At 40.5% G+C, this 24,284-nt stretch overlaps 1 protein-coding gene across 2 annotated transcripts in view; it reads left to right on the top strand.

Moving 5' to 3' along the window:
* Positions 1–3,053: 3,053 nt before the first annotated feature.
* The window catches only part of ypel1 (yippee-like 1), a 29,689-nt gene continuing 8,458 nt past the window's right edge, over positions 3,054–24,284 (top strand). The window contains exons 1-2 of one of the 2 annotated variants that reach the window (XM_030418154.1): positions 3,054–3,731; positions 11,467–11,751. In XM_030418154.1, the coding sequence (XP_030274014.1) occupies positions 11,635–11,751 (117 nt within the window). In that variant the 5' untranslated portion in view covers positions 3,054–3,731; positions 11,467–11,634. Of the gene's footprint in view, positions 3,732–6,407; positions 6,780–11,466; positions 11,752–24,284 lie in introns of those variants that run through there. The other variant, XM_030418155.1, reaches the window with a different exon arrangement.

The raw sequence follows: 24,284 nt of genomic DNA, 5'->3' as shown, positions 1-24,284 counted from the left end.
ACAATCAAGTCTGGGGGTGGGGCGGGATCACGGGTCGGTATCCTTATCTTTCAGTTATGTAAATTTTAAAAAGATTTGTTGCCACAGCTGTGTAATTTGTGACTGTATTGAAAAGATTAAAAGCAAACATTTATATTTTTTGCGTTACCCTTTTTCCTTGAGCCTATTTTTTTTCTCTTTTTTGATGTTTTTGTGCAGATATTTTTATTGTAAAATGAATGTTATGTTTCTATCGGACACTAATCTTGTTTGAGTTGTCTCCAGTGGAACTACTTCACTCTGTATGTTTTGATCAGTATAAACCTTTAATTGTGTAGTTAACATTTCTGAAAGAAGAGAAAAAAAAAAATAAATGAAGATCCTTGGTTGTATTTTAAAGGTTCCTGTTTGACCTGCCATAGAAATTGTTTGAATTGATTGGTCAGTTTTATTTTGCTGTCGTGTGAAGGATTTGACTTGAACGAAGCATTTCCTTGCTATTATTAAAGACTGACTGCCACTTTGAAAAAAAAAATCTGTTTTTTAATGTTTGTTTTTCTTTTTTTTTTTTTGCAACTCTGCCATGGCATTTCAATAGACGTTCATTAAAAAACACTGTACCTTCATTAACATCTCTGTGAAGTCTCTTTGTAAGCCAGGGTTCAAGAAAAAAACACGACAGATTTCTGAAGCATTAGAGACGACTTCTTTCAACACTGTCGGCATCTGTCATTACATACAGAACTGCAAAATATGAGTTTCTTGGAGCAGCACAGTATACGATTAAATGTGTTTAATGAGAAGAATGAATATTCTTAATAAAAATGTTGTATTACCCGAAAATGTTATAGTGTGGCCATCATTGCTTGCCACTTTTCACTTTGCAGTTTATATTCTAAACTGACAGGAATAATTAGATTGATACCACTTCTCAGGTCTGTATGCCAAATATGAGGTGACAGCCTGTTAGTTTAGCAGAAAGACTGCAAGCATAGGCAAATGGCTAAAATATGAATATCAACTCTTCTACCTCTTACGCATTGTATGCAGCATTATTTTTACCATATAGATGTCAGAGTGGTATCGATCTTCAGAACCATTTAGCAAAAAGCCAACAAGTGTATATATATTCTTTATAATCTCCGCTGAATGTCTCTTCACGGTAAGTTTATGATAGTGATACACCAATTCAATGCGCTGGATCCATATCAGTGCATGTACTATATCGGCAATGATGTGATCAATCCACAGTGAGGACAGTTTCTTTGTCAATCTCAGTATGTAAAAAAATAAAAAAATAAATTTGTTTTCATACCTCAGTTCATGTATTCAGTTATAAAGAGCCACCAGCTCAGTTTTTAGTCCCTCTGCACTCCCCGGCATCATGTTGGCTCACAGAGAATTGCACGTTATGACAGGTGAGTAACACATGCTGAGGGGTAAATACATCAGGGAGATTCATGTCACTCATACTGCATTGTAGCCACTTCATGCAGATGCCCTTTAGGGGGCGCTGTCGTTCTGCCTAACAACACATACTGCAGTTCTTAGTCCAGTGAGCGGCCTGATTCATAAATATGTATCAATCCTTCACTTTTGCAGCCTACAAACAAGATCAGATGTCGTTATAACTCCTTGGAATTAAAAAAAAAGTTGAACAATATGTGGACTTTGAAGTTAAGTCATTATATATAATGACTTATCTTCTCTCTCTCTCTCTCTCTCTCTCTATATATATATATATATATATATTTATATTTATATATATATATTTATATATATATATATATATATTTATATATTTATATATATATATATATTTATATATATATTTATATATATTTATATATATATTTATATATATATTTATATATTTATATATATATTTATATATATATATATATATATATATATTTATATATATATATATTTATATATATATATATATATATATATATATATTTAATACATAATATATATATATATATAATACATATTTATATATAATATATATAAATATATATATAATATATAATATAAAAACTACAGAAAACTCCAGTATACACATCAATCAACTGTATTGATTTTGGGGGGGGGGTTGTTTACTCGCGCTTCGTGACCACGTGCTCGCTATGCGGCCGCGCATGCGCGCCGTGAGGCATCTCTGCTTTTGGCACGCGTCTATGTCGGTGGCGCGCACAGCCAAAAACAACCCTGAGCCACGCGAGCGCGCCGTCCGGTGTCTGAACTCGTGTTATTGGCTGTGGGGCTCTAGCCCCGCCCTCTGTCGCGACGGATTGGTCATGCGGAGATTCCTCTTCTCGCTGATTGGACGCTATTTGTAGAACCGGCTGTGTAGCTAGGCTGCTGCTGCCTTAAAGTACCTCTTTAAAAATCAGATTAAAGACTTTTTTTTAATAGACGGAGACGTGTACTTTCAGTTTTGTTGGTCAGAAATAGCAGCTGACCATATTCAGCAGACAACTTAACTTTTCGTAAGCTGTTAAAGCTCCGTGATAAGTACAAGCTAAAAGAGAAAATAGATTTTTAACTTAACAGTGTTGACGGCGTACATGATGTCTGCCCTTACTCCCAATGAAAATAAATAAGTCCTCGTTAACCACGTTTTGACAAAATGCATGTGGATTTTCCAAAGCTACTGTAAGCATACAATACACAGCTGGCCTTAATTCCCACCCCTGAAAATTTGAGCAATTTAGAAAACAAACTGTGGGGTGGCTGTTTTCTGTGTGTTTCTTACATGTTGATAACCCACAAAAACAACGTGATAACATCTAAAACATCCTAATGAAAACCGAGCCAGATGTGGACGAAGGCTTCAGAAGTAAGTTGTGGCTCGTGTTGAGATTTTATTCTTTTTCAAACCTCCAGGCTATGTTTTCATTTTTATTTTCAAGTTTATGAACATATTTCGATGAATGTTTTTTGACACTTGTTTGTTTCTGCATATGCCAATGAGTGCAGACCTATTATTCCTGCGACTTGTTTCTCTTTAAAAACAAGCCTCTTGCATCGATGAAGTTGTTCCACGTTGATTTTCCTTGCGCTCCTTTCCCAATTCCCTTATTTTCAGCAGCTCCTGAAGGCAGCACGGGTATATGGGAATAAAACACCGCTTCTTCTTCTTTCTTTCTTTTTTAATCTCCACTTTTTGTTTATGTTGCAGACCTAAATCGGCTCACGGTTTTCCAACAAACGAGACTCTAAACGCATCTAAACAGTTCTGTGACAGATCCGGGTCGTGTGCATTATTCAAAAGGCGCTGCGCATCACAGCTAATTAGGATTTCAGTATAAATAAGGCCGCAGACGGGACAGCTCGTCCTGTCCTGCCGCTGATGTCGGAGAGCTAAAGGTATATAGAGGTGAAAACATCCTTTCAAAAAGCTGCGAGCCGCTCCAGCATGCACACACTCTGACCCGCCTCACGGATGGGACTCCACTCGACCTGGACCAACGGAGACATCCCGCAGATTTCACGGGTTATCACGCAGACTGCCTGAAGATCCCAGCCGAGGAGATTTGATGTTGTTTTTTTTGGAGACTTTTTAATGGCCCGACCTAGACAAGCTGCTGCTGCTGCTGCTGCTGCTACCTCTATGGGACGGTGAAGGTGTCTTGATGTTTCTTTTTCTCTCCCTGCCATCATCCAGACTCCAGCTCCAGCGGAGAGGCAGCCTCGTCACCGGGTTGTTTTGGTTTCCGATGGGGGGAAGGCGAGGTGTTTTTGGGGTGAGTGGAGATCCAGTGACCTGCTGGAGGACAAGCTTTGTTGCCTTTGTGTCCATCAGTCACTGGGAGAGACTGTGGAAGTGTGCGTCTTCGTGGCGTAGTTTGTGACACTCGACGGTGTTTTATGTGTGTTTCCCTGTTGCACCGAGGGGATTTATAGTTTTGTTTTTCTATTTTTATACCCTGCTTTGATTCATCACAGGATTACAGGCTCCTGTGTGGAGCGCTGACGGATGCGTGCAGTGCCACTGAACGATGCGCGAAAAACACTTACATATTCCACCAACTATCTTATAATATATGCATAGGAACTTAAAGTGATCTACCTATGTGGTGGTTTTTTTTTTAATTATTTTTTTTTATTTTATGTGTGCAGGCCTGCTTACATTAATTATAAGGTAACGATGTCTCCTTTCTGTGATGAGACGCGTTTCTGCAATCTGATCTTCGAGTTACATTCAGGAGCATTAAAAAGAAAAGGAGAATTTAAAAAAGCCTTGCAGCTCCTGTCAGCTGATGATCCGCGCTATCTCCGCTCTGAGCGTCGCCTGTGCGCCTCTCTGGCCGCAGATCTCGGTCAGTTTTTTTTTGGTTTTGTTTTTTGGGGGGGCTCATGGTGCCACGTGAACAGGGGACAAACACACAGTGATAGGATGGATTTCATAACGCGCAGCCTGCACCCCTGATGGGGAAGCTGCAGCGTTGTGTTGTGTTTACATGCATCGCGGAAGGGTGTCCGTGCATTGCAACATAACTCGGCTCATGCAGTTGTTGTTGTTTTTTTTTTTAAAAACACACACACACACACACACACACACACACACACACACACACACATATATATATATATATATACATATATATATATATATATATATATATATATATATATATATATATATATATATATGAATGTAACAACAAAAAAAGGCAGCAAACATTAAAACCACACCATGTATTGTTGTTGACGCGCGTCCTCGACGTCAGGACAGCAAGGGCAGCGGTTGTTTTGGGGTGATAGTTGCAAGATTAATGTTTAATTCCGAGTTTTTTTGGGGGGTTTTTGCGAAAAAAATCTATATAATTCATGCCATCACTCGTGGCGCTGTGTGTGTCAGATGTGGATGCGTTCAATGCCAGGATGATGCAGAACTGACACATAAACATTGCAGCAGCAGGAAGAAGAGGAGGAGGAGGAGGAGGTGATGGTGGTGGTCAGGCTGCTGTTTTGTTTATATATATATATATATATATATATATATATATATATATAGATATAGATATATATATATATATATATATATATATATATATATATATATATATATATATATATATGGCTCACATGTCACAGCATAAGAAACAGGAGGAAGCTGTTGATCGGTTTTCTGAGGCTTGTCCTATACATCCTATGATATTCTTACAGTGTTTCCATTGTTGTTACTTATGTTGATGTTTCCCTGCTTTCTGTGTGCGTTTTTCTCCCCATGTGGGTGATAAAAGATTGGCTGCTTCGTTGTGTTTGGCATCCTTATGAAACATGCCAGGATCCTCTTTCTTAATGGATTTAACCCGCACTGCCACTTAATCGGCCCACATTCTGACTCATCCACAAGTCATTTAATATGCAGCTGGTCATTTGAGGGAGAATGTGTCGAAAAATGCACAGAAACAAAGAAATGTGACTCTGACTTTAATTTCACGGGCGAGCTGCAGGTGGAAAAACCAGCAGGACAAACCGAAAGTGTTGATCTCCATGTCACAGACAGAAGACGAGTCGGATTCATAGTCTCATCTTGTATTTATTTACACATCCGGGTACCTGCGCGCTCCCTCCCCTCAGCTGTGGCGCGTTCATGTCGCATGGGAAATAATGTCTCCCGCAATAACAAAAACAATAACTTTCAGAGCTGTGTTTTCCCGAAACTAAAATATATGATTAAAGTTGTTGCGATGAATAATTCTCGACTCGGTCATGCTTTGTATGGGAGTCACTGTTCTACAGCAGACTAAACATCACAGGCCACAAAGCGTGTTTGACCTCCACTGAAAACGTCTTTGTTGAAAAAGTTAGGTTCCCCCTAGCCAAAATGAACAACCTAATGTGAAATACATATGTAGAAAAAACTTGGACGCTCATTTATTTCTAGAAAGCATACAAAAGAAACACCATGCAGGTGTTTTAAGCTGAGCAAAAAGCATGAATATCAACAAATTCTGAACCGAATAATCAAGTAGATGATGAAGCTGGAGCTATTTCCAATAAGAGTAACTTTAACGTAAGATTAGATGAACTTTATCGATGCTATGCTGCGAAACTTAAGTGCCACAGCAGCAAAAGAAAGTGCAAGAATAAATGCAAAGTATAGCTAAGTACAAAAGTAGAATGCGATACATTTGTGTCATGAGCACCAAATGTTTATAATGCAATGTGCCGTTAAAAGTAAAAGTTATATATGCCATATATAAATAGGAAGCTAACTATAGAGTGTACGGAGTCCAAATTATTATTATTATTATTATTATTAATAATAATAATAATAATAATAATAATAATAATAGGTTAGGAAATTGCAATAAAAAATTTAATAGAAAAATTACACTTGAAGGAATGGAAACAGGTGGAACGATAACGATTAAACTCCAAAAGAAATACAACATTTTATTTCCACCTAAATCCCACACTCAACCTGGTTTCCATCTTTCCCACGGGAGCCTGAAGGCAGCGCAGCCACCTATTGGCCGGCCGGGCTGTCATTCCCAGCTCCATCTCCCTCCCACGTGGTGACGTTTCCGTACCAAAGTAACCAGGCCAGTCCATTACGCACACAAAAGACACAACAAAAGCCCGTGTTGGGAAAAATGAGATCCGTCAGCACCCAAAGGACACAACAATAAGTTCCCATCTGGCAGCATCACCCATGGACCAGAGCCTGGGACGACGACAATCTTTTATTTAACTAAAAAAAGAAAGAAAAAAACATCTCTCTCTTTCTCCAGCAAGCAGTTTTCCACCAAGCTGCGTTTTGCTCAGCTCTGATCCAGGTGGTGAGTACCTTCATCAGCAAGGCAGTGTTTACGTTAAAGAAAAAAACAACAACAAACTGGCAGTGAAGCAGCAAACACACCGATCTGCTGTCGTGCCGGATTCACAGACTTTGCATGAGGCTCGGATAAACAAACGATAAAAAAAAAAGCCAGCCAGCACAGCGACACTGTTGCACTTGAGCTGGCGTCGTGCTCTTTGTTGGGGATAAAAACACATTTAGAAGATGAGGTGGAGGGGAACAAGAGGAAGGAGAGAGGCTGCAAAAGACTGTCATGTCAAGATTAAGTCATCCCGAGTTGAGAAATTCCCGTTGAAACGAATGTTGTGTCGCAAATGTGTCTGTGTTCAGTGGAGTCTTTTGTCTGGACACTCTTCTTCCTGTTAGTGGTTACCAGAGACGCACAGTGTGCAGCCTCTTTGTTTTCACTTTGCTCAGTTTGACTATCAGCTGTTCCTGCTGGGTTACCTGTCGACTCGACTCAAGTCTCCCTTTGGTTTGTCACGTAGACTAGTTTTCCTTTCTTTGTTTGTCCGTCAAAACGACGTCGCCTGAACGCAGCTTCTGACCTGTTCCCAGGTGATGAAGGAGCCTAAAACAAAGGAGACAGGAATCCCAGGGCCAGGGAATGTATTTTAAAGGACTCAATTTATCTTTTTTTTATAGATATATAAAATATTTTCTGCTGTTATTGTTAAAGAAAAAACACAGGAAATGCTGAAGTGACTGAACACAAACAAGACCATGTGCTGTCAGATAGCCTTAAGTCAGCAACGTGGCTTCACAGGGGACCAAAAGAAACAAACAAACAGCTCCACAGACGCTTACTTGTCCATATTTGGCACTTGTGAAGAAAAAAGCAAGGTGTGTGCGTCATGTCACGCTGTCACAGTGAGTGTGTATTGGTGGAGGAAGAGCAGGAAGAGGAGGAGGAGGAGGGGGGGGACTAAATGCAACAACAACAAAAAAATACCCAGCATGCTATTGTTTGTCTGAGAGAGAGAGAGTGTGAGTGACATCCCTTCCTCTATAGGGATGATATAGCTGAAGCTGATATAATGACTGGTGACTATCATGCTGTGTGACACACTTGTGTGTTTGTGTGTATGTATGTGTGTGTGTTTACCTTTTCCCTTGTGCACGTGCCACCGAGGTTAAACTGGGCTAATTCAGAAAGGGGATTTTGTCCTTTTCATGCAGGGATTATTCCTCAGGCACCTGTGCAGATTATAGTGCATGTATGTAAATATGACTCGTCTGCAGCCACTTGGCTGGGCTGCCAGTTGCCTTTGCAGATGTCGAAGTGTATGTGTGTGTGTGTGTGTGTGTGTGTGTGTGTGTGTGTGTGTGTGTGTGTGTGTGTGTTTGCTTGCTTTGCTTGCTTTGCAGAGCAGCCATGCTTCACGTCACGGCTGCTTCCTGTTGAGTTGCGGAAGCCCCTTTGTTTTCTTGTCTGGCTGCTGGCTTCTGTCTCGGCGCTGCTCTTCCTGTTGCAGCACACTGAGCTCAACTGGAAACTTCTGGAGCCGCTGAAGCTGGTTGTCATTGTGTTTTCACTCTCAGGGGCGCAGCAGGTTATTGTGGTGGTTCTTTCTTTTTGAAAGAGGTGCCACCTTTGTTGTGCTATGTTGTCGGTTAGAGTGACTGTTGAGCCTGTGGGTTGATTTTTTATTTTATTTTTATGTACAAAGATGGGACAGCAGGTAGTTTTTTTTTTACCTTGATTTAACACTTAGGTTATGAATCAGAAGAAACCTAACCCCCCTCAGGCATTTAATAATGTCTGTCCTTTGTTATAAATTACAAATAGGAATACAAAGGAAGCAACAAGTGACAAATTATGGCTTTTTCTTGTTGAGAATCACAGTCGCATAAACACAGTAGGAAGAATACCCTGCATAAGGAAAACAAGTAGGTCTTTGTGTCAGGTCTTTGTTGGGGGTATAAATGATCCCAGGGTGCACAGAAAGTGTGTTTTCTCACATATTTTCACAGCGCATATACAGTGAGAAGTGAAAGCCACTGTAGTCGAGGTGACGAACAGCACCACCTACAGGCAGTCTGACTTTAATTAACAACAAAAGACACCAAGACGTCATAGTCCCGCCTCCACAGGTTGACTGACAGGCCATGCATGAGAACAGTGCAGCCATTCACTTCACTTCAGTGGTGGAAAAAAGTGCTCACTCCTTCATTGAAGTTAAAGCGCAGTAGTGATGAAGTACCCGAGGCAGACCACTTCTCATGTAGAGATGAGTTGTTACTTAATATTAACACCAACTGACTGAAGCAACTGACAACGCTAACACCAGCCTGCTAATGCATGACTCCTAAAAGAGATGATGTTGTCGACATATCGGACCTGAAACTTGATTAACGCTGTTTAATAACGCCAGAAATCTTAGAGATTTTGAGTTAACACAAAAACGTCACAACACGCCTCAAATGACAAAACTTTAGGGCAGTAATATTTGACTAAATGAGTAGACGGAAGTCAGTTTAGTTGGCATAATCCGATAATTCCCTCTCACTCTAAACTGTATGAATGAAAATAGATCTGGAGCAGTGTGAGCACACATACGCAAATGCCGCTCCAAAAGTCCAGCCGCTTTCCACATCCTGTTTTGTTTTCCTTAATTGTGCGAAATGCCCATTGCACATGAAAATGATAAGAATGAAGTTAATAAAACAAAGGAATTAGATAAGAGACAATAACAAACAAACTCTCAAAGATGGAGTAAAACATCATTCAAATATACAATAGAAATGTACAACACTTAAATACCTACCTACACTGCCTGCAGTACTGGTGAACTCTAATTCAGCTTAACTTCCACAGTGCCTTTTGAGCAAGACATTAGAACAAAGTGCTTCACATAGAAGTGAAAAAAAAAAAAATCAATAGTTACAGTAGCAAAAAAATATCAGGAGACCGATTCAGTGAAGAAACCGCTGTGACCGCAAACCACAGGGTCCATTTAAAGATAGCGATGGATCATCACCTCCAAACACAGACGGAGATGTTTACAGGAACAACACTTGTGTGAAATATTTCCTTTGACAACTGAGCCTTTTAGTTCCCACTCACTGTAAGCCACGGACACAAACACAACAGATAACGGTGATAAATTCAATAGACAGGATAAATAAGAAAGTCATAAAAAAGGCGGTGTGCAGCATGGAGACCACGGTAGCAGTGTGCAAAGACAGAGAGAAAAGTCATTGTTGAAATAGTAATGGGTTAAATAAAGCAGAACTGGTCTGTTTGACGAGATGAATGTTTGCATTGGGTCTGTTTGGTTTTTTAAAGAGGAAGGCAGGTGGATTTATTGTCTTTTGAGGAAATTAAGTTGAATAAGAACTTATTAAAAGTCGCCTGACATTCAGTCAGCAGTACATTTCAGTGACAATCTGACACCTGCAGAGATGTTTTTGTCCATCTGATTCCCTCTTTTTTTTTTTTTTTTTTTCAAAGGTCACACATTCATTGTGTCTTGGCTGCATTGTCTCATCGGCTGTTCTAGTCCGTCCTGTGTATGAACTGAACTGGCATGCGTTTTCTGTTCTGTAGCGATGGATCTCCTGCAGGCATGCTGAATTCATCTCAGAACATCATGAGAACATAGTGAGGCTTTTGTTCAGAGTTTTTTTAAGTGCTTCATAAAAGTTTCTCTAAGTTTGTTGGTTGTTTTACATTTAAAGTTTAATCCCAGTTTATTCAACCTGGGACGGTTCTGTAGTTTTGGCTACCATTCTTTATTGTTCAGGGTGGGTTTTTTTTTTTTCCAACGGGTCAAGAAACACAAGCAGTCAAATTATCCAACATATTGTAAACAGCCAAACTTATTTGTGAAGGAAATTAATTACTTCCTGGTTCTGGGTGCACTAGTGTTGTACAGATCTCCGATGTCTAAACAGTCGCGTTTCTTGCCTGACACGACTTCTGACTTTGTTGTAGCGATGTCACCATATTGCCAGATTTTAGCAGTCATCATTGGAATCATGATGAATAGATATGTTAGACAAGACTACACAAGTCAGGCCCAAACTGAACCAGATCCATCTTTCAACATCAGTCTTTAGCCAGTTAGCCACGCAGTAGCTTACGTTTACCATGGCAAATTAAAAAGAACATTTAATTGCTGCAAAAACAGAGGAATATGCAGTATTTCGTATATTTCCTCTTTAAAAAATGTATTGCAATAGTAGTTTTGTTTCTAATAATATATGAAATAATAATGAAAGAGATACTGGACATTGAGTTATATACCGTATATCAGGTATTGTCCTTTGTGAACAATTAGCCGATTTTCCTGGCAGGCAAACAAACAAACAAACAAGCCAAACTTTTATCTCACAGTGACAGAACTGATCATGCTACAACAAACGAGGACCTGTCCTGTCATAAACCACGAATAATGAAATCGTTCTTGAGCAAGTAAATGATATTACGTGGTTTCACATGAACGAGGGCCTGTTAGATGTGTTATAACATTAAGTTACATCACCGTGAAGCCATGATGGAAGTCAACAACACGCGATCGTAATCACATAATAGATTATTGTAATCAAATGATTGCTTGAGCAAATGAGCTGTGCTTATATTGGCAATGCAATCAAGATCATGAGCTCTAAAAATAGAAGTGTGGAACGTGTCTCTCACCACATCTCTTCTTATCCCCCCGCAGGTTTGATTTTCTCCTGTGGTGTCTGTGTGGAGCGTGCCACACACCCACTCCACAACAACGACGGCTTTTGCTTGCATCTTCCAGTGTTTCTTCTGTCAGCAAGTCCAGCAGAGCTGCAACTCTTCCAGTGCCAGCCCTGACACCACTGAGGAGCCCTGCCCCACTGACATGGTGAAGATGACCAAGTCAAAGACCTTCCAGGCTTACCTGCCATCTTGCCACCGCACCTACAGCTGCATCCACTGCCGGGCACACCTGGCCAACCACGACGAGCTCATCTCAAAGGTACAACTTGCTCCACATGAGTTCACTAGTCACCCAGTTCTCCCCGTCCTTCACTTAAGCCTCCCTGCAGCTTTTCAGGTGACATTCAATTGGCCTGTCTATATTTATATACATTAAAAAGGCTCCAGGGAGCTTTGCAGTCATGCTACAGATCTCCCGTCAGCTATATTTGGTGCCATACTGAAGGTCAACTCGAGAACAAACAATGTAATTGACAATTGAAATGCTCTCATCAACTGTAGAGTGTACCAATTTAATAATGATTTAAAATATCCTCTCATGGAGAAATCTGTTAATTTCAGTGTAACTGCTACAGTCATTTATGTGAGAGGTTTTCACACATTCAAGCCTCTCCCTCTTGTTAATTGTCGTCTCTGAGCTTTTGTAAAGCCCGCTAGTTCTCATTATATAAATTCTCAGTGTTGCAACAGTAATTAACCTCGATCTGTGTTTCAAACTGGGCTGTGCTGGGGAATGTGACCTGGAAAGTCCTTGAAAATCCCTTGAATTTGATGTGATCAAACTGTCTGCAAAGCCTACATTTTCTACCTCTGTAGTCGCTAGACTGCTATTAACGCAATTCAAACTGACTAGCATGTTAGCAGTTAGCTCAACCAGCTACATTCCGATAGTCCTGCAAGTCACTAATCGTACTTTCTAGCGAGAAGGCGTGGGTGAACTGTAGCGAGCTACTTTCTGGTGTGACGAGGGCTTTATGACAGTCACTGTGGCAGCCATGTTTGAGCTCTGGTGTGGTTTCCACCACTTCCTAAAAATGATATCTGGATCTTTAGCTGTCAAACTCCTCACTTTGTTCACCAGCTAGTCAGTAACGTTGTGTTTTTGTCATTGGTGCTGTGTAGGTAGCATACAATGGGTGTATTAGAGCTTTCAAAACAACTAACTGAGGCTGTGAAACCAAAACAATAACCTAAAGTGGTTAAAGGGCTACATGGAGTTGCAAAGTTGGCTGATAGATGCCTCTGGTTGTGTTTTTACGTTATATGGTACTTTTGTCAGAACAGGCTGAGAAGCGGACATTTCGCACTTGAGCTTGTCAAGTTAGCACAAAATTTAGTTCTATGATTTTGTCATTCATCCCATTTTTTAATAATCAGATCCAACACTGATAAATTCTCCAACTAGAAATCAAAGTGTCTGCCTTGGTCTCTTTAATCGTCTTTTGGATGACATTGTGAGCCATGACGATACAATTGTCCTTGTAATATTTGGAAATGAATAAATCTATGTACTCAGCTAAACTGAGTCTTCACTCAGATGAGACTCGGCAGTGATTGAGTGTTGCCCTCTGGTATTAGTTGTGTCAGATAGCACTTGGTTTTGACAGCAGTGTAATTTTATTTGATGCTCACCTGCAGTATTGCATCTCCAAAACGTGTGTACCCGTCTGCTCTTTGCGCCTACTTTATTCCTCCTGATCAATTCTCAGATGCTTAGATGACAGCCACTGCTGGCATTTTTACTGAAGTCGTTTCTGTGGTGCACAAAAGAGCTGGTCAGTCTTTAAAGTGTCACTGCCGTGGCTATTTTTGTCTCTGTTGCAGTATTTGAGTTGGTAAAACTAAAAGCGCCGCTGTGGCTCACTGAGACCTCAGAGGCTTAGTTTCACAATATGTAATGAAAAATCAAGACTTGGTGTAATGACCTTCGCTGAGAAGTTTATATTTAATCTCACTGTGTCCTGCTAGACATCAAGATGCTCCATGCTGCTGAGGTCGAACAAATGTGGAACATATACAGTTTGTCTGAATGGCTCAATTTGTCTGGACCAAAGTTAGATAACCTAAAGCGATGTAGTTTATAGTGATGTAAGACAGAAGACAGAACTGCAAATGGTCACATAAAAGAGAAGCTGAAATTTAGAAATGTTCTCTTTTGTGATAAATCCCCTAACAAGGTCCAACTATTATTAAAATTCTTTTCATTTGTGTTTTATCGACTGAGCAAGTAATTGACTCAAAGTTTCAGTCAGAAGTCGTACTCTGTAGTTTCTGACGTTTAGTTGTTGTCACCTTTCGACTTTAAGTAACTGTCAAGATGTCAACATTTTATCATGTTATTCTCAAATTAAAACTTCACCTTGTATTTTGACTGATCATCATCATGATGTGCTCCTGCTGAGCCTGAACTTTTTAAACAAGAGAGTCTGTACCCTTCTGATTTCAAGACATGAGACATGTCAGACTGTTGTCATAGAAACTCATCTCTGTGAGACTGTGACCTGAAATGAATCCAAATTATTATTATTAGTGTTATTAGTGTCAGAACGTGTGGTCTGAATTTAAAGGAGTTCTTCTCAAACCAGTTCTACTCAAGGAAAACGTCTCAAAGATGTACTAGAAACGGTTTTCTGAGGCCAAAGTTGAAATACTGTTGTGAGAAAACCTTGACATTGAGCTCCGAGTTAAAAAGTGTGCGCTATCACTCAAAGTGCTATTTTTATTACATCCTATGTGTATATGTGGTTCAACACATTATCATCCATACATAGTTAATGAGTAAGTCAGGAGCACATTGACTTTTAGAGTCTTTTGATCCTGTGGAGGGTTTTTATCCTGGACACCAATAAGAGACGGAAGTCACACTGCATTTATCATCGGAAAACAGCTTAATTGATTTGAATCTAAGGTGTTAAAACAGAAAAACAAAGAGTTGTAAAAAGCTTCAAGAAAGAGATAAAAAACCTCCATCGATCACCTCCATGGGTCAGAAATTCAGTCATAATCGACCTTGTTTGCAGTTGAGGTGCCCTGTCAGGATTTAGGGCCACAGGGCGGATTTCTGCTGCCATACAACAAGTGGCCACTGGGCTCAAATTGGAAGCAAGGCTGAGCGGTGATCCAGGTCTTTAAATACATATATGTGTTGAATGAAGTCCTTGCTATCAACAGATTCTCTAAACAGGAACTCACCAAATTAAATCTGCGTGAAACTTTACCACTGAAGCCAGTTTCAGTGGAGCCGGTTGAGAGCATCCAGGCCAGAGACTGACTTCCTGTTGGGTCCAATTGTATTACTCTGCTAAATCAAAATCGGTTTACAGGAAGGGTCATATACACCGCAGCTCACTTACTCATGATTGTGTGTGGGAAAGATTCTTTTTGGGCCAGTGTACGTCACATGATGCTCCAAGAAGTTGCAATACAGCTTGGCCACAATACTAAAATGGCCTCACAGCCAAGCTACGTTACGTTGGTACATCCTGCTGATTCCTTATTCTCTCAAGCACAACAGCATCAATTTGTCAGAGGAATTATGGGTATTGAAGTCCAAATTGACCAAACAGTCGTTGACATTTGGAGCCTCAAAGTGCTGCTTTACTGTCGCCCATAAATCAGCAGCTGGTGAGCGAAGAGTGAGTGAAGTTTGTGAACTATCAGATGAACCACAGTTGTCGCGACTCAAGCAATGACCTTTATGTGTGTATAAAAAGATGGTGACAGTGTGCTCCCTGTGCGTTGCACACTCACCATGCGCTAAGCTGATTATTCAAATGGCAAGGATGATCAATCTGCGCACTCGCCATCTCCATGTCGAAATCCATTTGCCTCCTGCGGCTCGGAGAGTTGGAAGCTCACAGCTTGTTAGTGCAAGCAGGAAGACGAGCTCGGTAAACAGCTCTACCACCAGACTGTGTTGATCCTTTCAGTGGGATCAGAGGCCTCAAGATGGTAATTTTGGAGTTGTGAAGTCTGCACAACAAGGATATCACAGGGTTTGAATTGTTAAAGGCTGCTGTAAGTCACGCTGATGTGCCTTTGGCTAAAGAGAGGGACCATCCTCATTCATCTGCACCTCACTTAACCTGCCTAGAGCCATGTCAGATCTGTGGATTTACTGTCACACGACAAAGACTGTGACTGTTTTTATGATTAATGTTTTTAGATGCAGTGAGGTTTTATTGGCTCCAGTGTGGGAAATGAAATTGCTCCTGCGGCAAATTTTAACTGGATGCAGATAAGAAAAAAATGGAAAGGAGTTTAGAAGATGAGGGTTAAACAAATATCCTTCATTTCAAGCGCGATCATAATGCAGAGAAAACTTGATAAAAGAGACATTTGAAGAAAAAATTTATTGACTTGAATATTATTAAAGTCAAAACGAAATAAACAAAGAAGATTTGAAGAAGAAACGGGACATGTGATTAAAAGCCGTGAAGTTCCACACAATCTAGGCTGTTATTTTCCTTTTGTTTCAGTTTCCTGTTTGATTCACATCCTCTTGTACGCAATCAGGAAGTTCATTGGTTTGAGACGCCGCATACAACGAGGAAGAAAAACACCACCAATTATAATAATGAAACTTTGTATAATAGAGTTCACACGGTTACAAAATGGAGAATGTCTAACACACATGCAGCACGATGCAGACAAGCTAAACTTCTGGAACATGACAAATTAAGAAAAACAATATGTATAGCAAAAACACTGTTACTGCAGGCTAGTGCCATTATCGGTCTGTGAAATGTCAGAATATAGTTGAAAACATTCATTACAAGAGACTGAGACTGACCAACAGTGCAAAATTCAGTTTTGTCATTTAAGATGAATGAACGCAGCACATTTTTAGCAATTTTTGGATGAAAAAGTTACATAACAATTAATCAATTACCAATATAGTGTTCTTTAGACTTAAGTAGTTAGATTTAGATTTACAATATATTACACAGTTCAACTCTACAGTGAAGTAGACTGACAGCAAAACAGCTTCTGAGTGCAACACCACTGTCGTAAAGACAAACCCCCAGGTCTGTAACAGTTTGTCAGATGTAATTTAGGTGCTCAATACAAACAAAAGTCATGACATCATAACAATGTTACGTGTTGAAAACTTGTATCTTGAAGTAAACATGTTTGTAACGCTGTGATCCTACCCTCTCACTGAAGCTACATAGTGCAGAAACAAGAAAACACCATTCACCCTTTTACAAGACACTGTACCATCAACGTGATTATGAAGCTGTTATTTTAAGGTCAGAAAATTACATAATGTTGCTTTAAAGGCCATGTTTAAAAGTTATTAACTGATGTTTTTAGTGTCTCAAGCCTTATGAATGTCCTGGTTAATTAATTTGAATGGTTACTAGTTTATTGAAGCTGTAACATATTGAATTAGATTCCACTATTAAGTGTCTCTTTCTGTTTAATTAAATGTAAAAGAGGTATCAAAGTGCAGAAGGCTGGCCGACACTGAACAGTAAATTCCAGTAAATTTCTGGACGCAGTTTTACTCTTCACAAATGTGGAGCCTTATCACTGCAGGTGAGCGTGTTTTCAAGTTCAACTCACCATTTCTACTTTCTTGTAATTCCACGCCGTGGCTTGGAATGAATAGAATAATATGTGGTGTGGGAATGCTTTTACAGATCTTTGGCTGTGATGCAGCAGAGTGAACCTCGTGCCAAAGCACCAATTACAGGTCGGCCACTTAAAGTGTCAGTGTGAATGAGGTTTTTCTGGAAGCTTTCGGTGTGAGCTGGGATAGGGTTAGGGTTAGGGTTAGGGTCTGCTTACGGTACTGATGACCTGTGTGCCTCGGACACACTCTGAGATGCTCCGCATGTCTGCTTGAATTGCGACAAAGTCAAATGGTGGTGCTTTTGCATAGAAAGGTCATCCAAGAGAAAGTGTAGGTTTGATTTTGGAGCCATTAAAGATTAAACTGCTCTTGTTGTATTTGTTTATTTATTTATAATTTGATGATTGATCGTTTAACACATTAAACTCAACAACATGCAAATCCCAGCTTGCCCTCCCCCAACCATTGAACTAATTCCTCTTAAGTCTGACTGACCCTTTTCATACGCTCTCACTGTCGCTTTGTGATTGACAAACAGTCAGATGAAAGCATGACATGCACGAGCTTGGACCTCAGTGCTGAGGTCATTATGTTATGTTTGTCTGTTGTGTTTATTATTATTATTTTTTTATATTAGCATCACGCCACATTGTTCGAAGAGGTTCCTCAGAACTGACGCTGGAGCAGGAATGCCGGAGAACCAGTTGCTTCAAACTGGGAAATGCAAATGAATTAGATTTATAACCACACAGTGGCAACCGCGTCTCAGGGAGTTCCCAAAGTGCTGAAATAGTCCGCTGCATTAGAGTGATGGCCCATAAGCATTAATTCAACTCCTTTCGTGTTGTGTTGCATTATTGAGACATGAACTCTTAGAATAATTTGTTTGTCGCTTGTTGTTTGTCACGATAGGAGAAATACTTAACTGTAGGCTGGTTAAAACCACACTTCCCCATATATGGTCGTGTTTATTAGAATCTGTTTTGTCCACATATGTTGTGTTTAATAGTGAAAAAGCAAAAGACTCAATGAGGCACTTAATCAGAGTATGAACTAGTCACGAGAATGCATCGCATTCTCTTTCAGCTGAGCTGATGACGGGACCTCTCCATGCTTTGCCAGCAGTGTGGGACTGAAACACAGCGTCTGAATCCAACCGTCACCGTGATTCATTATTGTAACTTCCACACCAGTCTGGAGACCGTTGCTGTAGTGAAACCGTCTCTTTACCTCAGAATTCCCTGTTATGTAATCGGCTCTGGTGGCCTATCAAGTATGTTTTGGCAAATGTCTCACATCTGTGCAATGTTGGCTTTCCCTCTTGTGTCTCGTTGTGTCTCAGTTGTGCAGGTGTTTGGCCTTTAAAATGCATTTTCACCAAACATAAACAGATATTAATGGATTAAATTTTTTTTTTACGTTTGCCTTTTATTGTGTATTCCTTAAAAAAGAAATGCAAAAGTTAGATACTTAAAGTTGAATTGAAATTACTGTCAAAAACATGTTAAACAAAGAGAAAAATGCACTGGTCTCTCAAAAATAAATATTTATTTTTATTTGCTTATTTGTTTTCTGTCACATCCTACTGTAGAAAAATGATTATATCTAACTTTGAGACTATTGGTTGGACAAATTGTTCAACATCAACTGACATTTTATAGACCAAATATTTTTCTTATGAATTGAGCAATAATCTGCAGATTACTTGATAATGGAAATACTTTTAGTCCGAATACTTGTTTGTCATAACTCTCACCGCCTCTTCGTGATTTTTAAATAGTTAAAAAGCATCTTGTATCTTTTAAAATGCATTTATTTATTTTATATGACTCAGAGTCAAAGGTGTCCGCTTGGAACTCTCATCTCAGAGATCAGAGGTGAAAAGTCAAAGACCACTGTGGGGATGAGAGTTGACTGGGTCGTGTTTCCTCGTTTACTGGACAAGTGCCATAAGGCGACTCATGACAATTGACCTAAATTGTTCCAAACAATCCACTTTGTTAATAATTGGATTGAACTGAGGGATCTTCCTCGGACAGCCTGTCTTTCTCCTGGAGGTTTGATGCTGTGTACATGTCGCAGAGACGTTGGGCTGCTTTGCTAGCAGCTCATCATGGTTTCTGTATCTGTCTTCAGAGCAGTTTGTTTAACAGACTAATGGATGAATATGACATAGTCAGCACTTTTTGACTGTCTAAAAGGACAGGTAGATGAACATGGCCTGACTGTGCACATATAACGTTGTCCTATGAAACTCAGACGGGTACAATGTATGAATGTTTTTTCTCCGATCGAGAGTTAGGAACCCAGAGATTTTACATTTCTAATGATATCAAACAGAGAAAAATCAGGAAACCCCCACATTAAAACTATGTAACTAGAGAATATTTGGCATGTTTGCTTGATATATGTAACTCGATACCATGTTTAGGTTGATATCTGAAAATTGTTCTTATGAATATCTTGATTTGGGTCACACTGCTCACAGATCTATCAATAAGCTCTCTATGCTCTGCCACACCTCCTCAGTGTGTTCAGTCGTCCGGGGCAGCATCACCAGTCCTCAGCATCAACCCTTCTAAGCTGATTATGTTACTTAGGAGAAGATGACACCGTAGTCTGGTGTTTTCCACTACACGCTGCCAAGGGCCACTCAACCTGTCCATGTTTGACTCTCATCCTTTGTGAAATTTGTAAAGTGCCGTCCTTCAGTACCGCGTTTCTATATCAGCGTCTTTCAGAGGAGAAGGAATGGCAGAAACTCGTAATCCAGCCATGCTAACAACACACAAAGCGAGGTGTTGGGAGAACTCTGCAGGCACTGGCAGATTTTCTCACCACAGTTGCAGTTTGAGTGCTGGAAATCTCCTGAGCCAGGTATAAAAAAAAACTGTTTCCCCTCCCCGAGCTTATGCTCTGAGTCTTCGAGGCATGCCAGCCAGCGAGCAAAGATGCAGATGGAGCAGCTCGAGAGAGGGGATTAACCTGAGCACACGGGCCAGAAGGAAGTGAGGCAGGCACTGTGTCCATATCTCCCTCCTCCTCCTCTTCCAGCCCTCAACCACTTAACTGGTAAATATGGGATGCTTCTGGAAAAAAAGGCAGTTTATTGCTGCACACTCGGAGTGGGGTGAAGTTTTCTTTTTGCAGTAAAACGCCCTGACAAATTAAAATTAATGTTGGATGCTATTGAGGCTGTGCTGCCTTGGGACTCCTCTGCCAGCAATGATACACATACTTACATACTTAAATTCACTTGCCGATTATTTTCTCCATGAATTGTTTTGTCTACAAAAATTTCAGAGACTAAACAAAACAAGGAGCCCATGATGATGTCTTTAAATGTCTTGTTTAGTCTGAGCAACACACCAAAAGCCCCCAAAGTAGGAATGAAACACAGAAAAGAAGCAAATCCTCACGAGAGAGGCTGTAACAACAAGTGTTTTGACATTTTTGCTTAAAAAAAATGACTCAAATGGTTAATCGCTTATCGAAATCACACTGCAGCAAGTCTAACTTTGAAAGCCCCAAAGGAAGACACGTAAGAAGTTTACAATGACAGTAATGGTGGCAGATTTATCACTCCACAAAATGGGTATTCAGTTTCCCTCAGAAATTTGATATGGTTAATAATTTTACTTTTTTGTATTTTAGAAATAAGTTCACGACCTGTAGTTCATGCACACCTGAGGGTACAAAGGCCAAAATGTAGCGGGCAAAGATGGAGGATTTATTATTCACAGCTATAATAAGATTTATTGTGTTGAATTTATAGACTTTTCCCCTCCTCTCCGGACACTTGCTGAAGCATGTTACAATTGTGTTGTCTGCTTCTTAACTTGAAAAACAACGCCCTCGCCAGCGACGACATGTGGGGCTCCTGTCCACATTGTCTACAGTCAACTGGATATGGCTCAGTCAGCTTGAAGGCCAACAAGATGCCAGAGTGACATGAAAACATAATCACTGACTTGGCTTTATTACAGTCAACGCCTGCACCCGAAACGCGCTGGAAAACGAGGAAGGGCAGGCTCAAAATCTGATCTGACATCTGTTGTTATTGTCATCCTGAGCACGCTGCATCTTTTCAACATCGCTGTCAGTTCATATTTTTATCAGATATGGGTTACATCCTACAGCAGTTAGGAGCACCGTCCTGATACCAGATAGCAGAGCGAGCAGCAGTCGAGAGCAGAGCGTGAAGGCCTGCAGTGTGGACGTGGTCCTGGAGCGCGACGACGCAGCCTGAATACTGAGGAGGAGGCAGAGTGTTTTATTCAGCACCTTGGCTTCATCCCACCCATCAGGCTGATGGAGGCCCCTCTAATGGATTGATCACACGTTTTCTTTTCTCGCCATTAACGGAGGCAGTTTCTTTTTGGTCATTTTTTTTTTTTCCCCCCCACCTGGAAGTTTGCCAAGATGCTGATGGTTTACATGTATTCGGTGTAACTGTGGCAGCAAAGTCAATTTGTTACTGTTCTCCCTCTCGCTCTTTTAATATCATAATTAAAACAAGTGTATTCTGTGTCAGCAAGGTTTTATTAAACTGCACTGTAGCCAGACTAGCAGTGGGACTCGAAGGATGGCAGTGTTGGTCAGTTCGTCCACCACTTCAGCCCAGAGTGAAAAGTATTGGATGGATTTTGAAGTTGAATTTTGGTGCAAATATTTAGTTGTTCACAGGATGAATTGGGTCGTTTTTCTCACCGAGCAGAACACTAGCAGCAGGTTAGAGCGACCAGTATTGTGGAATATGGCCAAATCTTTCCTTATTTAGTGCTAATTAGCTAACACTGGCATGCAGAAATGCTAAAACATGGTTGATATGTTGGCTGACAATCAGATGTGAGTAACACAAGTTTGTAGAAAACGCTCAAGAAATATTTCCATATCATACCTTATAACATGTCGGTGAATTAATCACACATGGTGGGGATCAGGCCTTTGAAATAGTTAAATTAAATGCTCCCCACCATGTAACATTACTTATGTAAAGTATTGCAGAACATAATGTGAGATTGTAAATATGGGATGCTTAATCCTCTAAAACACTTCACCTAAACTGAATTGAAATAGAGCTTTTGGGTTTAACAAGCTGAACCCTCACCTACCACAGTCAGCATCTGTTGAGACAGATGGCAAATGTCGACCTCAGCAGGTTTGTTAATAGCTTCAAGTTAATCTGTATTTCACAACTTGGGTTGTCCTATTGTGTCACACGTTAAATTCCCCCTTGTGATTTTGGTGAAATCAGATGCAGTTCGTCCGCCCGTGAGACCATCAGAGAACTCGCTGCTCTCTGCAGTTGTAGCATTCTGCCTCTCGGGGTGGATTTGTGTTTTTGTGTGTTTGGCTGAAGGAGCGGATCGGTCTGTGCGAGGTATTGTTCCCTTTAGTCCCGTGTGGTCAAGAGGATTCAGGGATTTTGAGATTTGCTTTGTAGAATTCATTTCTCGGGAACAAGCGTTTTAAAACAAGTGCAATTGCAGCAGCTTAAGAAAACGAGCTCGGTAACCACACTCCCGTTTGCTCATGTTTTATTAAGCAGCAAAAGAAGAAGAAAAGGGAAAAAAAAAAGAACCTGTGGGAGTACTTCCAGCCCGCATCTGATTCTCGCTGCACTCTTACAATTTGAAAACAATCCCCGCAGGATCCTGTTGGCCGTCTAATAGGATTGTTGGGAGTCTGGAGGGTTTTAGTGCAACCCCAAAAGCTGTCTGTCTGCTGTCTGCTCTCAAAAAACACATGAACCAAATGTTTTCTTTCTTTTTTTTTTTCACTCATCTCGTCAGATTTTGCTGTAAGATTCTTAACAGGCTGTGTGACAAGCATCCTCCTGCTCCTGAAGTTTTTTGTAGCTGAGTGCAGCAGCTCTGGTAGGGAGAGAAAAATGCAGCCAAAGTAAAAATAGACTGTGGGAAACAGATAAGGGCAGCGAGAGACGGAGCCCTCCCTTTTTGCCAGTGGTTAAGTTGATGGCTGAGCCACAGTGAAGCACAGATATGACACCCAGCTCTTGTCACATGGAGTATCCCCCCCCCCCCCTCCCTGGACTAAACACTGTGGAGAGGACTTGTTGTTGACTCCACAGGGACCGACCTAGTTCCCTCTCACAGCTAAAGGTCACATGTCTTGTGGGTCAGGACTGATTGTGTGTAGACTTCACTTCAAACACAAACAATGAACTTGAGGATGTAACAGTAAGACATCAACACCTACAGTGACTAGAGGAGGGAGCAGAGAAGAGAAAAATAATCTTTTTTTTAATTATTATTATAGTTGCTGTTCTTGATTGAGATCCAAACCAAAACCCTATTTTCTAAAATAAAAAGTTTCCCAGTTATGACCAACACTGACAGCACTCGGGCAGTTTAAAGTCATCCCTTGAGCCTCGTTGGTGGTGGTGGTGGTGGCTGTGGTCAGTGGAGGAGGCAGCTGGCGCTCCTGTTAGGCAGTATTAGCTCAGCGCCCTCAACCACAGCCACAAACTTATCTGCCGCACTCATTTGCAATGGAAAAAGCAAAGCCGATTGGGGCCTGTCTGCTGGCCGAGGATGACGGGGCCGGAGGAGAGAAGCCTGGCAGGCTCTGTCGTCTCCCACTGTGACGGCTTTACTGCTCTCTGTTTACATTAATATACAGTAACGCCATGTGAAGCCTCTGTGGCAGGCAGACGGCAGGCTATTTATAAGGCTTCTAAATTCATCACAATGGTGTGATTGCTTTTATGTTGTGTTCAACTTGTATATCTAGTTATTATCATTGCACTTCTTATATGAAAGGCACTTTTGTCAACGTAAGCTGCTTTGACATGACATGATATCAGATTTAAGGTCATTCATATCAGTGTTTATATCAGGTTTTGTTGTTTCGAGCAGAAAACATTTTACAGTCCTCTTTTTCTAAGTTGTGGGAATCCTTCTCGTCATGAAAATAGAAGAAGGCACCGACATCCAAACCAAAAAAGGGTGGAAAACGGCTTGCTCAATGCAGAGCTCAAATATCCAGTTATTTAATGTACCAACGTTATTATAGTGATACTGCTCTTCTCGAAATGTAACTACCTGATGGCATTAACAGGGCAATGGGAAAGAATTTTAGCTGAAATTGTCAAAATAAAAATTATCAACAGAATGTTAATAAATAGGGATTTTGACATTAGGATGTGCTAACCAGCTAGCCCCAGCCAGTCACGGTCCAAGGCTCCTGGG

Source organism: Sparus aurata, chromosome 5, assembly GCF_900880675.1.
Source record: "Sparus aurata chromosome 5, fSpaAur1.1, whole genome shotgun sequence".
NCBI classification, from domain to species: domain Eukaryota; kingdom Metazoa; phylum Chordata; class Actinopteri; order Spariformes; family Sparidae; genus Sparus; species Sparus aurata.
Note: the sequence above shows the minus strand (reverse complement) of the source record. Positions and strands in the feature narration are given on the sequence as shown.